Source organism: Antechinus flavipes, chromosome 4 (assembly GCF_016432865.1).
Source record: "Antechinus flavipes isolate AdamAnt ecotype Samford, QLD, Australia chromosome 4, AdamAnt_v2, whole genome shotgun sequence".
NCBI classification, from domain to species: domain Eukaryota; kingdom Metazoa; phylum Chordata; class Mammalia; order Dasyuromorphia; family Dasyuridae; genus Antechinus; species Antechinus flavipes.
Window position 1 is genome coordinate 167,436,713 of NC_067401.1, and position 14,453 is coordinate 167,451,165.

Consider the following 14,453-nt stretch of genomic DNA (forward strand, 5'->3'; position numbering starts at 1 on the left):
ACCAGAAGATAAAGTAGATGGTGTGCCTAGTACTAACCACCTCATTACATCAGAAGTGGCAGACTTGTAGAGTTCAGACTACAAAGGAGACAAGCTAAATAAAACCCACTCTATTTGATTCAATGTGCTGAGTACTGACCAGAATACCACTCCTTCATATAAAATCCCAACCCAAAAACTGAGACCAAAAATATAAGTAAAATGAAACATCAAACATAAAGAAGAAATGATAGGTATTAAGAGAAATCTGAGATATCCAAGAGGTTGCTTGGTTGTTATTCTTCATTCTCAAAGAAAACCAAAATGACATCACTTCTTTTTGGCTCTTTTCAACAATAGGCTTGTGATGGAAAGAGCCATCCATATCTAGAGAGAGGACTATGGAGACTGAATGTGGGTCACAATATAGTATTTTCACCTTTTTTGTTGTTGTTTGTTAGAATCCTAGTGTTAACTCAATGGGATTGATACAATGCTTATTGGTTCACACATTAGAGCAAATCCTTACAAGGTATTAAGTCACTAATACTGATAGAAACAATGCTTAAGTTAATACCTTTGAAAGTTCACACATTAGCTCATACATCAGTTCACACGTTTGGGAGATTTTAGGATTCAGTATGAGATATCCAAATTCACACTTCCTATAATCCCACTCTCCGAGGAGGAGTCAACCCTTGAGTTTACACCTCTAAAAGAGTATAAAAACAGCTGAGCTCAGTCAGGAGAGTTCAGTTGAAAAGATTGAGAGGGGAGCATCAGTTGGAGATTGAAAAGCCAGGAGTCAGAGTTGAGCTGGAAACAGAAGCTGGCAGAGAAGCTGCAAGAGCTCTTGGAACCAAGGAGGGAGATAGGCCACCAAGAAAACTAACCAGGCTATTTTGGAGGAAGTAATAAAAGATCTGAACTTTTAACACTTGGCTGTATTTGAGGTGATTATTACTCTGAACTGAAACTAAGGCTACCTCCAGAGAACCTCCCCAAGAAACCTGCTCTCAGAGAGAATCACCATATTATACAAAAAAAGAGCACACCACAGTTGTTGTTTACTTTTTTCTCTTTTTTTCCCCTTTTGGTCTGATTTTTCTTGTACAGTAGGATATAATGTAGAAATATGTTTCGAAGAATTGCACATGTTTAACCTATATTGAATTACTTGCTGTTTAGTGGAGGGGAGGGGAAGAGACAAAGAAAAATTTGGAACACAAGGTTTTGCAAGAGTAGATGATGAAAACTATCTTTGTACATATTTTGAAAAATAAAAAGCTATTATTATTTTTTTTAAAGGATCTCAGTGTCCTGCCAAGTGATCTTCAGAATCTTCCCAGGATAATTCAAAAGGAAGTGGTTCAGTTTCTTGGCATGGCATTGATATAGTGTCCAGATTTCACAAGCATACAATGAGTTCAGTACAATGGCTCTGTAGACCTTCAGTTTGGGGGTCAGTCTAATACCTCTCCTTTCCCATGCTTTCCTTTGGAGCTTCTCAGACCCTGAGCTAGCTTTGGTAATGAATGTATCTATCTCATGATTATCAATGTGAACATCCCTGAAAAATATACTGCCAAGATAAGTGAATTTATCTACAGCATTCAAAACTTTACCATTTGCTATACTGATGGTGCCACATATGGATGGTATGGTACTGGCTCATGGAGTACCTGTGTTTTCTTGGTGTTAATTATTAGGCAAAAATTAGCACATGTGGCTAAGAATTGATCTATATTTTGTAGCACCTCGGCTTCAGAGGTTGCATTTATTCAGCACCAACTAAGGGACATCTACACTATCCTTTTTCAATCCAGCCTCTGAATCTGAGACGCATTTAATTCACAGGACACACAATCACCTGCAAACAAAAAATCATGCACCATCACTTCCTCTACTCTAGTTTTGGCTTGTAGCCTTTTCAAGTTGAAGATTTTATTACAGTGTGGTAGCTGTCTTTGATAACATGTTTGTCCTCATTGAAGGCATTCAATATCATGACTGAAAACATCATGTTAAAAAGCATAGGACCAAGCACAAAGCCTTCCTTGTTTCATTCCATTGTTGTATGCCTGTGAAACTTGGACAATATGCCAGCGCCAGGTAGGAAAGTAAATTGCTTCCATTTGAATTCTTTTTTTTTCCCCAGAAAAAATGATAAAAGGACACTTTCAAGAACTCTCTTAAAAATTGTGGAATTAAAAAAAAATTTTTTTAATTGTGGAATTGATTGTATGACATAGGAAACACTGGCATAGGACTGCTCATCATGGCTTGCCCTCATCAAAGGTGCTGTGTTCTATGAGCAAAGCAGAATTGAATTAGCTCAGAAGAAACTCAAATATGCAAAATTAGAAATAGCTCATAGGAACTATGTGTCCAACCTGTAGCAGAGCATTATGAGGTCATTTTGTTCCTCTTGAGAAAGAACCACCAACCAACATACAACTATCTCTGAAGTTACTAATAATCTAATGATTTTTGCTCAAAACTCATACTTCTCGATCTCTTTGAGGCCCTTGATATTGTCAATCATTCTCAATTCTTAAGATACTAAGCTTTCAGAATACTACTCTTTCCTGTGTTCTCCAATTTGACAGCCTTTTTGCAGTCTTCTTTTCAAACAAGATAATCTACCAACTATGGGCATTTTTATTGGCTGTCATGCTTAGAATTTTCTTCTTCTGAATTTCCACTTCTTGTTTTCACTAGCTTCCTTAAAGTCCCAGCTAACATATTACCCTTCCTAGATCCCCCTTAAATGAAAATGTTGATTATTTCTAATTTATTCTGTATATAGCTTGTCTGTACATAGTTGTTGGTATATTATTTCCTCCATTAGATTGTAAGCTCCTTGAGAACAGGGATTATCTATTGTCTTTCTTTAGTGCCTGGCACATAGTAGGCATTTAATAAATGTTTAGAGTCTTCCATCACAATCATATACCATAACTGGTTTATCCATTCCCCAACTGATGAGCCCAATCATCTTAGAAAATTTTACATGGAAAGACTTACATAAAATAATAAGGAGCAAAATGAGCAGAACCAAAAAAACCAAAATGTATTTTAAAATGACTTCCATCAAACCGAAGGAACTAGATAGTACAATGGATTGAACACTGAACCTCAAATCAGAAAAAACTAAGTTCAATTCCAGCCTCAAATATTTTCTACATGTGTGACCCTGAGCAAATCATTTAATGTCTTTCTTGTCTGTTTCCACATATATATAAAATGTGGATGATAATGACAGCTACTTTCTAAGGTTATAATGCAAGGATAAAATGAGAATATTTGTAAAGAGCTTTGCAAACCTTGAAATGCTATATAAATGCTAGCTAACTAGCTACTAGGGAGTAGTAGGAATAGGAGTAGTAACAAAAGATGGAGCAAAAGAAATACAATAATAATTGTCCAAAGAACAGTTAATTCAATATTACATACATTGTTGCAAAAATAAAAGATTCTACCAAACTCATTGTATAAGATAAATATGGTCCTGATCAATATCTCTAATGATATCAATGCAAAAATATTAAAATATTAGCAAAGAGGCTATAATAGCATTTTTTTAAAGATTATATAACATTATTCAACTGGAATTATGCCAGGAATAGAAAAATATTAATTGCTCATGAGTGTGTTATATCAATAATAAAAATGATAATATTATCTAAATTAATTTATAATTTCTGTGCCATATCAAACTACCAGAGGGTTACAATATGTGGCAAGAGAAAATAATAACAAAATTCATCAAGAACAGGAATTCTTAGGTAAGGGATCAAGGGTTTTCAGGGGGTCCACGAAATTTTTTTGTTAAATATAATGGATTTCCTTTACAATCAGCAAAACAAGTCTAAAGGACTAGATGAAAAATGCTATCTATCTCCAAAGAAAAGCTGATGGAATCTGAATGCAGAGAGAAGCATACTTTATTTTTCCTGTGGGTTTTTGTTTGTGCTTTTTTTCACAACATGACCAACATGGAAATGGTTTTTCATAACTGTACATGTAGAAGCTATATAAAATTGCTTGCTTTTCCAACGAGGAAGGAGGCAGGAAGGAAGGAAAGGAGAGAATCTGACACTCAAAACATTTTTTTAAACAAATGTTAAAAATTGTTTTTACAAGTAATTGGGGGAAAAAAATAAAATATTAAATTTATAACAATGCTGAGTGAAATGACCTGAACAATTTACATCTCTACAACATTATATAGGGGAAAAGGACTGTTAAAAGACAGAAATACCATGATCAGCACAATGACCAATCACTACTTAGTAAAAGTAATGATGAATTATGCTTCCCACCTCTTGAGAGGTGGCCTGGAGGTGTAGAATAAGATATACTATTTTAAACCCAACCAATTTATGTATTTATTTTACACGATTATACATATTTGCATGACATGCTTATCATTTGTTATGAAGTAAAGCTTGGAGGGAGGGGCAGCTAAGGTGGCACATAAATTGAGTGTTAGTCTTGAAACCAGGAAAACTTCCCGAGTTCAAATTCAGCCTCAAGATACTTACTAGCTGTGTAACCCTGAGCAAGTCACTTAACCCTATTTGCCTCAATTTCTTCATCTGTAAAATGAGCTGGAAAAAGAAATAGCAACCACTCAAGTATCTTCATTAAAGAAAACCTCAAATAGAATTCTGAAGAGTGATCTAAAAACAACAATAATGCTTTGGGGGAAGAGAGAAAGTAAGGAGGTGGTTATAATGATGCATACTATAAAAAGAGACCAAAAAAAAAGCCAGAAAAATAGTACAATTTCAAAAAAAGCAGCAGTCAGAACTATTAGAACGACTATGGAACATTTGGAATTTAACTTTCCCTGCTGGGGACCTCTCACTTGTCTTTTTTTTTTTTTAATCTCCCCTGAATCTGCCTTGCCCACTCAGAATTGAATTTTGTACTGGTTTGGTTTCTGGTGTTTTCATTTTATTTTATCCAAACACAAACCAAGCTGTACATATGCAGCACTTTTTCTATTCTGCTTTGTATAGGAAAATGCTCAAGTTCAGTTATGTTTTTAATTGTCCTAATAATAAAAAGGGAAATCAAAACAGAACTAGTAGTGTTCAAGAATCCACAATTGGGAACAAGTGCCAATGGAGCTTTTAAGCATAGACTAGATAGCCATCTCTCAGGTGCGCTGTTGAAGGATTTTTGCCAACTCTAATATGCTTTGATAAATGTTTTTTCTCATAGGCCCCCCTATTTCTCATTCCCAAAGGTTCAGATGTGGTAAAAAGAGAACTGAATTTGGAGTTAGGAGAATTGGATCTTAATTCTAGATCTTCAATTTACAATTCATGTGGCCCTGCAAAATTTACTTATCCTCCTAAAATTTCAGCTGCTTCATCTATAAAAAGGAGAGAGAGGTACTAGATTGCTAAGAATACTTCCAGCTTTAGATTTTACAATGATTTCTCACTAAGCCAATTTTCTAGTTACTTCTCAATATTCAATGCCATAGCTTTACCTGATAATGTACATACTGTTCATTAACATTAAAGTACAAAGAACTCCCTCAGCCTAAGTTGTTCTCATGCTCACTGTCTTCCAATGCCTGCTATCTTGAAAGAGGAGGGTTCAATTTTTTAAAATGGTTAGACTCTTTCTGCTGCTGCTCTGGCCTTTTTCCTGTGTGCCCCTTTGTTACATGCTAATTCAGACTGTAGATTTGTAGTGATATTCAAACCAGATTTTACCTCAAGCTCAGGGTAGCTAAGCACCACTAAAGAGGCACAGGCTCTGACATCATCCCCTTTAATGAAGGATATATCAACACCCCCGACCCGATGCAGACCAGCAAAATCTGAATCTCTCTGCCATGCTTCTGTATCCCAGTCAATGACACTGGTTTTCAGCCTTGCTTGCTCCCTGTGGGATTTAAAAAAGAGACATAGAACTAGATCCATGGGCCATACTAATCAATTTCTTACAATAACAATAGAAGAATCTTTCATTCATGTTTGGAACTTGACACATCAACTAAAATTTCTTCATTCATCTAAGGATCCCTACTTTCAGTCTAAAAAATAATTTCAAGTCCTAAACTTGTGTCCAGGTCTAAGAATGAAACTTTTCATCGTGAGTGAAAAACACTAGACTGAGTCAGAAGAACTAAGCTTGAAGTCATACTCTGCCAACTAGGACTCTCTGAACAAATGGCCAATCTTGTTTGGTGTCGGTTTTCTCATCTACAGAATCTGGGGGTTGACACAGATCAGTGGTGACAAATTGAAATAGAAAGGGAGAGGGAAGGAAGAGGAGGTACTAAATAGCACACAACGATACCTGCAAGTCATATGTCAATTTGGTCACTTATTAACATTATCTATGTTTTGTTATATTTTTGGATTTTTTGTTAAATATTCCCCAATTATATTTTAATCTGATTTGCAGAGTTCACTCCAGAGTACTGTGGGCCATATTCATGTCTAATATCTCTGGTATAGAGCATGAGAACAGAGACTTAGAGCCAGAAAGGATCTTGGAAATCAGCTAGTCTAACCTGCTATTTTACAAATGAAAAAACTAAGGTCCTAAGCATTAGGTAAATTGGTAAATTAGGTATTGAGATACAGAGAGAGAGACAGAGACAGAGACAGAGACAGACAGACTGTGTGACTGGATTGTGAAAACTAGATGAACAATGAATAGATTTCCTTTGTATTATTTTTATGCATTTAAAAACATTATTCTAAGAAGGAATTGCCAAAAAGGATCCATAACACAAAAAACAACCTCAAACACCCAGGGTCATGTCTGTCATCCTATATAAAGTAGGCATCTAGGATTCACAGCAGATAGAGCACTGGACTTAGGCTCTGGAAGACCAGTTTGAATCCTGCCTCAGACATTTATTAGCTGTGACTAAGGATCAACTCTCAAGCTCTCTCATCTCCTAATCTGTACAATGGAGATAATAACACTCTACCTCACAAGATTGTTGTGAGGACAAGATGTAACCTATAATGATGATTATAGTTAGCATATAGAGAGAGCCTTAGGTTTTGCAAAGTGCTTATATAGAATACTGGCTATCATTATTCTCTCTCTTGCTTGAACTCTAATTACCTCTTTCACTCACCACCATCCCCTCCCCTTTCCAACACTCCTATAATTCCCCCCATTCGACTATAAATTTGAGTGTACTATTTTGCTAGTTTGTTTTTGTATTTTCAGAATTTAATACAGTCCCTGATACATAGTAACTACTTATTACATGTTTTATTCATATGTTTATCCATTATTACACAAGGATGAGGATTAGAACTATGATTTTATTGCTACAAGGGGAAAAAAAAAACCTCCCCTATTAATACAGGCATGTACCTTTACAGCAACTCAAAAGTTACCCAGATTTGCCCACCGTCATACAGCCAGATTGGGCCTTGTTTGTGTGAAGGCAAATGGGGTTAAGTGGATTTCCTCCCAGGGTCATACAACTAATAAGTGTCTTCCTGACTCCAAGGCCTGTGCTCTATCCACTGTGACACCAAACTTCAAGGGAAAGGAAGGCAGAAGGAAAGAGAAGGAAATAAGTATCTGTATAGCACTTATTAAGAGCAATAAACTAAGCTAAGTACTTTATAAATACTACTTCATTTGAATCTCACAATCCAGAAAATTAAGTACTGTTATCCCCATTTTACAAATGAGGAAGCAGATCCCCCACTCTAATTGTTATGCCACAGTCTCTTTGAACTGTTCTGTTTCCCTGCACTAGTTTCCCTTATTGTCCTGACTGAGTTTCCCTGAATTACTCTACCTCAGTTTACTTAACTGTTCTGTCTCAATCCTCTTAGTTGTAAGCCTCCCCACCTCCACCTCTGGTCCATTAAGACTGAGGACCATTTGCTCTAAGGTTATAAATTGTCAATGTGAGACTCAAGATGAGGGGGAGATCAGATTTCCTGACTCCTAACTCCTTCTGCCCTCAAGAATTTATGACACTACCCCTCTAAAATATTCCAAAAATATCCCCCATACCTCATTGACAGCTTTACTTCTGTTTATTCAAACATCCTGACTCTGGCTTTTAGTAAGAATTTATAGCTTTCCCCCATCCTGACAGAACTAAATGGATCTGTAAAGAAGTTTCCCCACTTCTTTCCCCTTCTTTGTTTGAAAAAGGTATATAAAGACTTTGTCTATACCATTCGTCACTGGATACTTTAAGATGAGAGTCCTGTCCAGTCAATTATACTCTCCAATTAATAAAATACTAAAAACTCTCTCATCTCTATCTTGGCTCAGTTTCTTCGGCATTACATAATCAATAAACTCCAATAGATCCTTTTCATCTTCAGGATCAAATACAAAATCCTGTTTGACATTCACCTGACACATAATAGATGCTTATTAAAGGTTTACTTACAAAAGGTTACACAACTATCCAGGATACTACATAATTTTTCCATATATAAGTACAATATACATATACATGTATATTTGTATATTAATTTTACCTATTACAAATGGCTCTTTATCAGTGGTGTAGAGACACACATACATGCATATAATATTAAATTACCTTCAACTCTTGGTGTCTGTGAATTTTAACCACCCCAATCTATTGTGGGGAATCCCCGGACCAGACAAATCGCCCCGCCCTGAGGGAAAAGGAACTACGAGGATCCTGACCTTTGAGAGACATAGGTGACATAATGGATAGAGAAATTAGACCTGGAATCAGGAAGACCTGAGTTTAAATTCAGCCTCAGACACTTAAACCAGCTGTTTGACTTTGTTTGCCTTGTTTCCTCATCTGTAAAAATGGGGATAACAACACCTCCTCCTAAGGTTGTGATAAAGATAACTCGTTTACGAAAGCTCTTTGCAAACCTTAAAGCACAATGCGAGCTATTACTGTTATCATTATTATTATTATTATTAGGAGGGGGGCAGGGGAAGAGTAAGCCACACTGGAGCGCTGCTATTGCCTTCCCTTCTCAGCCAAGCCCAGCAGCAAATAGAAGGAGGTACTTATATAAGAGACCGTCAAGGGCTCCAAGAAACAGGTAGGACTAGCTCATTCTACCGAAGCGGCGGGGAAACGCCCCCAGGAGTGCGGCCAATGGCAGCGCGTGCGCGCAGAGGCTATGCGACAGTGGGAGGAGGGAGAAATGAGAGATATCTAGGCTGCCATCGGAACCAGAGCCTGACAGGCTAGAGATACTTCCCCTCGCCCGGGTGGGATTCGGTTAAATCGGAAACCAGCGAAGCAATTATCACGGGGATCGTTACCTTTCCCAGCGGGACAGAGTCTCCCGCTGCGGATACCCAAGGGCCTCGTGGGCCATGGTCTTACTTCACCGTCTTTCGGGGACGTCACTTCCAGGGGCAGCAGGGTATAGTGCACACCGGGAGGTTTTCTTTTGCCAGGCGTCCCAGGGCTCTTTGCACAGACTGGCTGGCATGCGCAATCCCCATCCGCCACCTTCTATCCAGGGCTCGTAGAGCCCCACCCTGTTTCCTTCTCTGCTAGTAACTCGGCGTGAAAAGCTCAGAATTAGGCGGGGAAGAATAGAGGGCGTGCTTATGTGGGCCGCCTCTAGTTTTCTGGCTATGAAGTTCCGGATCTCGTACTTCCGTCACTTTATCTTTTGTGGCAGTTGGCCCCTCCCCGTAGCTTCCCGAAACAGTTCTCTTCCTAGGTCGCCATTTTTTGTTTTCTCTTGTTCCCTTCCAGTTCCTTGACAACAGCGACTTTATGTCCCTGCTTCTCCTTTCTTCCTTCCTTCTCTTGTCTCCCTCCCTCTTCTTCCCTTTTCCTTCTTCTCTTCTCTCATTTTCTTTCCCTCCCTCCCTCTCCCTTCTCCTTTCCTTCCTGACTACCTAGTACTTAACTACTTAGTATGTATTTGAATTAATTTTATATTTATGCTGTGTGGATTTGGGGTAGTTTTTTTAAAATAAAATTTTATGAGTTTTTTATCATAATTTCTCTCTGTATCCATACTCCCAGATAGCCATTCCAAATAACACTACTGCTGTATGTTTTTATATAAAGTTTAATCTTCCCCGTTCGATTATACACTCCTTTCCAGTAAGAGCTGTTTCATTCTTTTTACTTGTCAATTTAATTCAAATGAAGCATTTATTAAGCACTTATTTTCTAGGTGCCAGGCACTGTGCTAAACAATGCCCAACTCTCAAAGAATTTAGTCTAATGGGGAGGGGCAGGAAGCAACAAGAAACTGTAGATGGAGCAGCTGGATAGGGGACTGCCCCTTAAGTTAAGAGAACCTGAGTTCAAATTCGACCACTTAACACCAGCTGTGTGACCCTGGGTGAGTCCTTTAACCCCAATTGCCTTGCAAAAAAAAAAAAAAAAGTATAAATTTATATTCAGAATAAATTGGAAATAAAAGGAAAGCCAATAGCATTATAGAGCTCTGAAAAGGTGCCATGCATGTACTAAGCACTTCACAAATACTATTGACCCCAACATGAATTGGATATGAGAAGCAGAGCTTCCAAGTCTTCAACCTCGCTTTTTTCATGATATAGTAGAAAATCCTTCTGGAATTGATGGGTTCACTTATCTGTAGATCGTGGACAAATTATTTACCCTTGTAAAGGTTCAATTTTCTCATCTGTAAAATGAGAGGGTTGAATTATATCAGGGAGTTTTAAGCTTTTTTGAGTCATTGCAGTTTGTTGCCTATATTCATAATGGAATGAAATAATAAATTTCAATTAGAGGTTAGTGAAAATAAAGATGTAATTAGTTTCCTGTCGAAGTTCACTGGACACTATGAAATCTATCCAGCAGGTCCTCAGGTTTAGAACACCTGAACTAGGTGGCCACTAGGATTCTATACAATTAACAAGCAGAAAACTTGTGGCTTCAAATTGTTGAATCTTTAGCTCCAGAGATGTATTAGACAACTTTCCAGTCCACTTTCTAATTTCCACCTCCACACATGCAAACTAAATTGTTTAATCCCTTTCCCCTTTGTCCACTCCTAGTTTTTACTATGTTCAAGTTGGAGTAGGGTGCTTTTTTTTATGCTGTGGGAAGCATACTGGATACTTTGACTTGGAACAAATTAACTTACTTTCTTTGTACTTGTTTTTCCCAGCTGTAAAGTAGGAATTAATAATGTCAAAATACAGCAAGGGTTAGTTGATGATTTAGGGAAATTTTTAGAAAATAGAAAATGCAATATAAATGTTAATTATAATTAGAGTGGATTATATATAGCCATTAGGTTTTCTCCATGTGAATGGAGCAATGTCACACTTGCCACTTAGTGTCTAAAGAACATTGCCTATTTATAAAAGCTCCTTAAGTGAGACTGAACTTAGATACCATATCTACTTATTAGCAAGGATTGTTTGCATTATCTCCGGAGTTTACAATGAGAAATCTGTTTTCAAACTGATGTTGCCTGAATTTTCTTTTTAAATACAGGCATGATAATGAGAAGTGAAAATGACTTATGGTTCTATCAGCTAACAAACAATGCCATTACCCATGATATAGATTAAATAATTCATACACAAATTTCGTATAAAGGGAAGGGGAAATGAATTTCTCTGAAGATTTAATATAACTCCTGCCTTGTGTGCTGTCCTTGCTAGGGCAAAGTATAAAGAACTGTATTTACTTCTGGAGGCAATATACAACTTGGTTTGATGCAATGAGATTTGAGACTCAATGACATAGCTTGAACCTGGAGAAAAAAAAGAATTATTATTTGTATCCAACAAAAATAAGAAAGCACAATGGAAAAGTTAAAAACAACAACAACAACAACAAACACACACACACACATACAAAAAAAAAAAAAAAAACCAGACAACCACACAGCTCTTGTAGTGCAAGTCAAAGGTAAAAAAGTTCCCAGAAGTAAAATAGTCATCACTGGCTTTGACAATCTTATATGGTTTCCTCTCTAATTGTCTCCTTTCCCTACTTTTACTTCAAAGAAAGCAAATTTCCATTAAAAGTTAGGCGCCCACAATGATGTCTAATGATAGAAATTGATCAAACAGGCAGTATGTTGTAATGAATGCCAAGAGCCCTAGATTTGCTGAGTGAAACCTGAATTCTGATGTACTATTTACAGACTAACCACAGACAAATTAAACCCTTTGGGACCAGTCTTCTCATATGCATTTTGGGGGAGAAGAGTCTCATTATATGAATACTAAAGTTCTTTCCAATTCCAAATCAAGTAGTTCTATTTACTGAACATTTGTTATGTGCTCAGCACAGTGCTAAGAGCACTAAGGGCCCAAGAAAAAGTAGATATATTCTTCCAAGAAATTGAGTCTAGTTGATATGATATGATACACGATCTAGATAATTAAATGATAAACTGTTTAACAGGGTATCTAGGTGGCTCATTGGACAAAGTACTTAATGCATCACTTAATCCTGTTTGTCTCAGTTTCCTCATCTGTAAAATTAGCTGGAGGAAGAAATGATAAACCACTCCAGTATTTTTGCCAAGAAAACTTCATATGGGGTTCCAAAGAGTCAGACATGATCAAAATAACCACCAACTGTTTGATAAAGTTCCATAAAAATGTAGGGAAGAGGAATGCTCACTAGGCTGACATGGTTAGAGAAGATGGTAAAGCTTGTGCCAGAGTTAGCAGACTTTGAAAAGGTAAAAGGAGGCAATTTCTTAATGAAAATAAGAGCATGAAGACAGACATGGAAATGAGAATTAACATGATATGTATTGGCAACAATAAGGAATCTGGCTTGATAATTGCGGGTAAAGGAGAGAGCAACTATAAAGGTGAAAAGATTGGAAAGCAAGCCATAAATGACAAGCATTTATGAAGCACCTATGTATGATTGGTTAGGCACTGTCTCAAAATGAAAACGAAAACGTCCTTACTTAGGAAGAAGCTTATGAGGGAACTTTAAGGGAAAAACAATATGCACATAAATAGGTACACAGAAAATAAATATTAGAATCCCTTAGAAAAGAAGGCACTAGTAGATGGGAAAACAGGAAAGAGCTCATAATTACAACTATCCAAATGGGTTGACTTTAAGAGCTGCTAAGTTCTCAATTAATGGAAATTGTCAAGAAACAAGATACTGCTTGGTTCACAAGTGATGTGGAAATAGCTCTGACCATGTTCAGAAATGAGGTGGAATCAGGAATTCTTCCCAATTCTGATTCCATGGTGTCAGCAATTGGTTTGAAGGAGCAGAATCAAAAATGAGTGGGGCCAGATTAGCAAAATGAAACAATCTGGATTTAATGACAGGTTATTTTAAAGGGAGCTATTATATCCTAAATAGATCAATTACAAGATAAAGACTGTCAGGAAGATTAATCTGCATGTTGTACTATGCACCATAATATTATTCACTATTAAAGCTGCTAGGTCCAACCTTCTCATTTTACAGATGAGGAAATAGTTCAAGAAACATTCAGTTACCCACGGTTCATATTTAGTAGCAGAGTAAGGAGGACTAAAATATAGGTCTCTCAGGTGCATTTTGTTCTTCAGTACATCACGAGGCTGCTTTTTATGTGAGAGCTATTGTCTTAATTGAGTCAGCATTTCACCCTAGATCTGAGTGCTTGTAAACTCGTATCTTAATCTGTTCCAACCTTTTTGATTCCAAGTGAGAAATTGAAGTGCCACCCATTTTTGCCAGAACCCAGCCTTGGATTACTTTCATTATTAACCTTTTCCATTCTTTCTCAGTGGTCACTGAATGGAGCTAGAGGAGCTCACACAAATATTATAAATTCAATTTACCCAACTTCAATTGGACCCTCACTGCAACAAGGAAATCTTTCATTCTTCCTAAATGATTCCTACAGAAGCTTTGCCAAACTCCTCTTAAAGCTCCCATACCTTAAATAAATAAAAATACATTCATATTCTTCTTTCACTTTTATAATCAATAAATTCTTGTTTCACTTTTTAAACCTGATCCCAATCTATCTTTCCAGTCTTACTGGATACAGCCTTTTCTGAGTCTGCCACAAAATCAAACTGGGTTCTTTGTGTTCTTCATGCATAGTATTTCATCTATCTCCCAGTCTCCGTTCTTGCCATCCCACATGCCTGAAATCACTTCCTCACCTCTGCCTCTTAAAATTATCTTTTCCTTCAAAAGGAATCTCAATAACCAACTTTTATATGATTTTTTTCTAATTTCCCTGGTTAAGTGTCCTCCCTCCTTAACTTGTATTTGTTGATTTTGTTTTTATTCTTTTAACTTCTGGAGTATGTGTGTATGTGTATGTGTATTTGTATATGTATTTATTGCAACCTTCAAAAGAATATAATGCTTTGAGAATGTTTTGTTTTTCATATTTATGCCCATAGAACTTGTAGTACACTTTAAGACAGAAAACAATGCTTGTTGACTAATAAGCATCACATATTGAGCCTGATTGTACTCCACATGGAAGATTTAGGTTTAGATTTTAGTCAAAAGGAATTTCCACTAT

General features: G+C 36.9%; 1 protein-coding gene across 3 annotated transcripts in view; it reads right to left on the reverse strand.

Moving 5' to 3' along the window:
- Positions 1–13,134, reverse strand: part of ENDOV (endonuclease V) — a 63,035-nt gene extending 49,901 nt beyond the window's left edge. For all 3 annotated transcript variants that reach the window (XM_051995421.1, XM_051995420.1, XM_051995423.1), the window contains exons 1-2: positions 9,259–13,134; positions 5,715–5,886 (exon numbers count right to left, since the gene is read on the reverse strand). In XM_051995421.1, coding sequence (XP_051851381.1) covers positions 5,715–5,886; positions 9,259–9,314 — 228 coding nt within the window. In that variant the 5' untranslated portion in view covers positions 9,315–13,134. The remainder of the gene's footprint in view (positions 1–5,714; positions 5,887–9,258) is intronic.
- Positions 13,135–14,453: the final 1,319 nt, after the last annotated feature.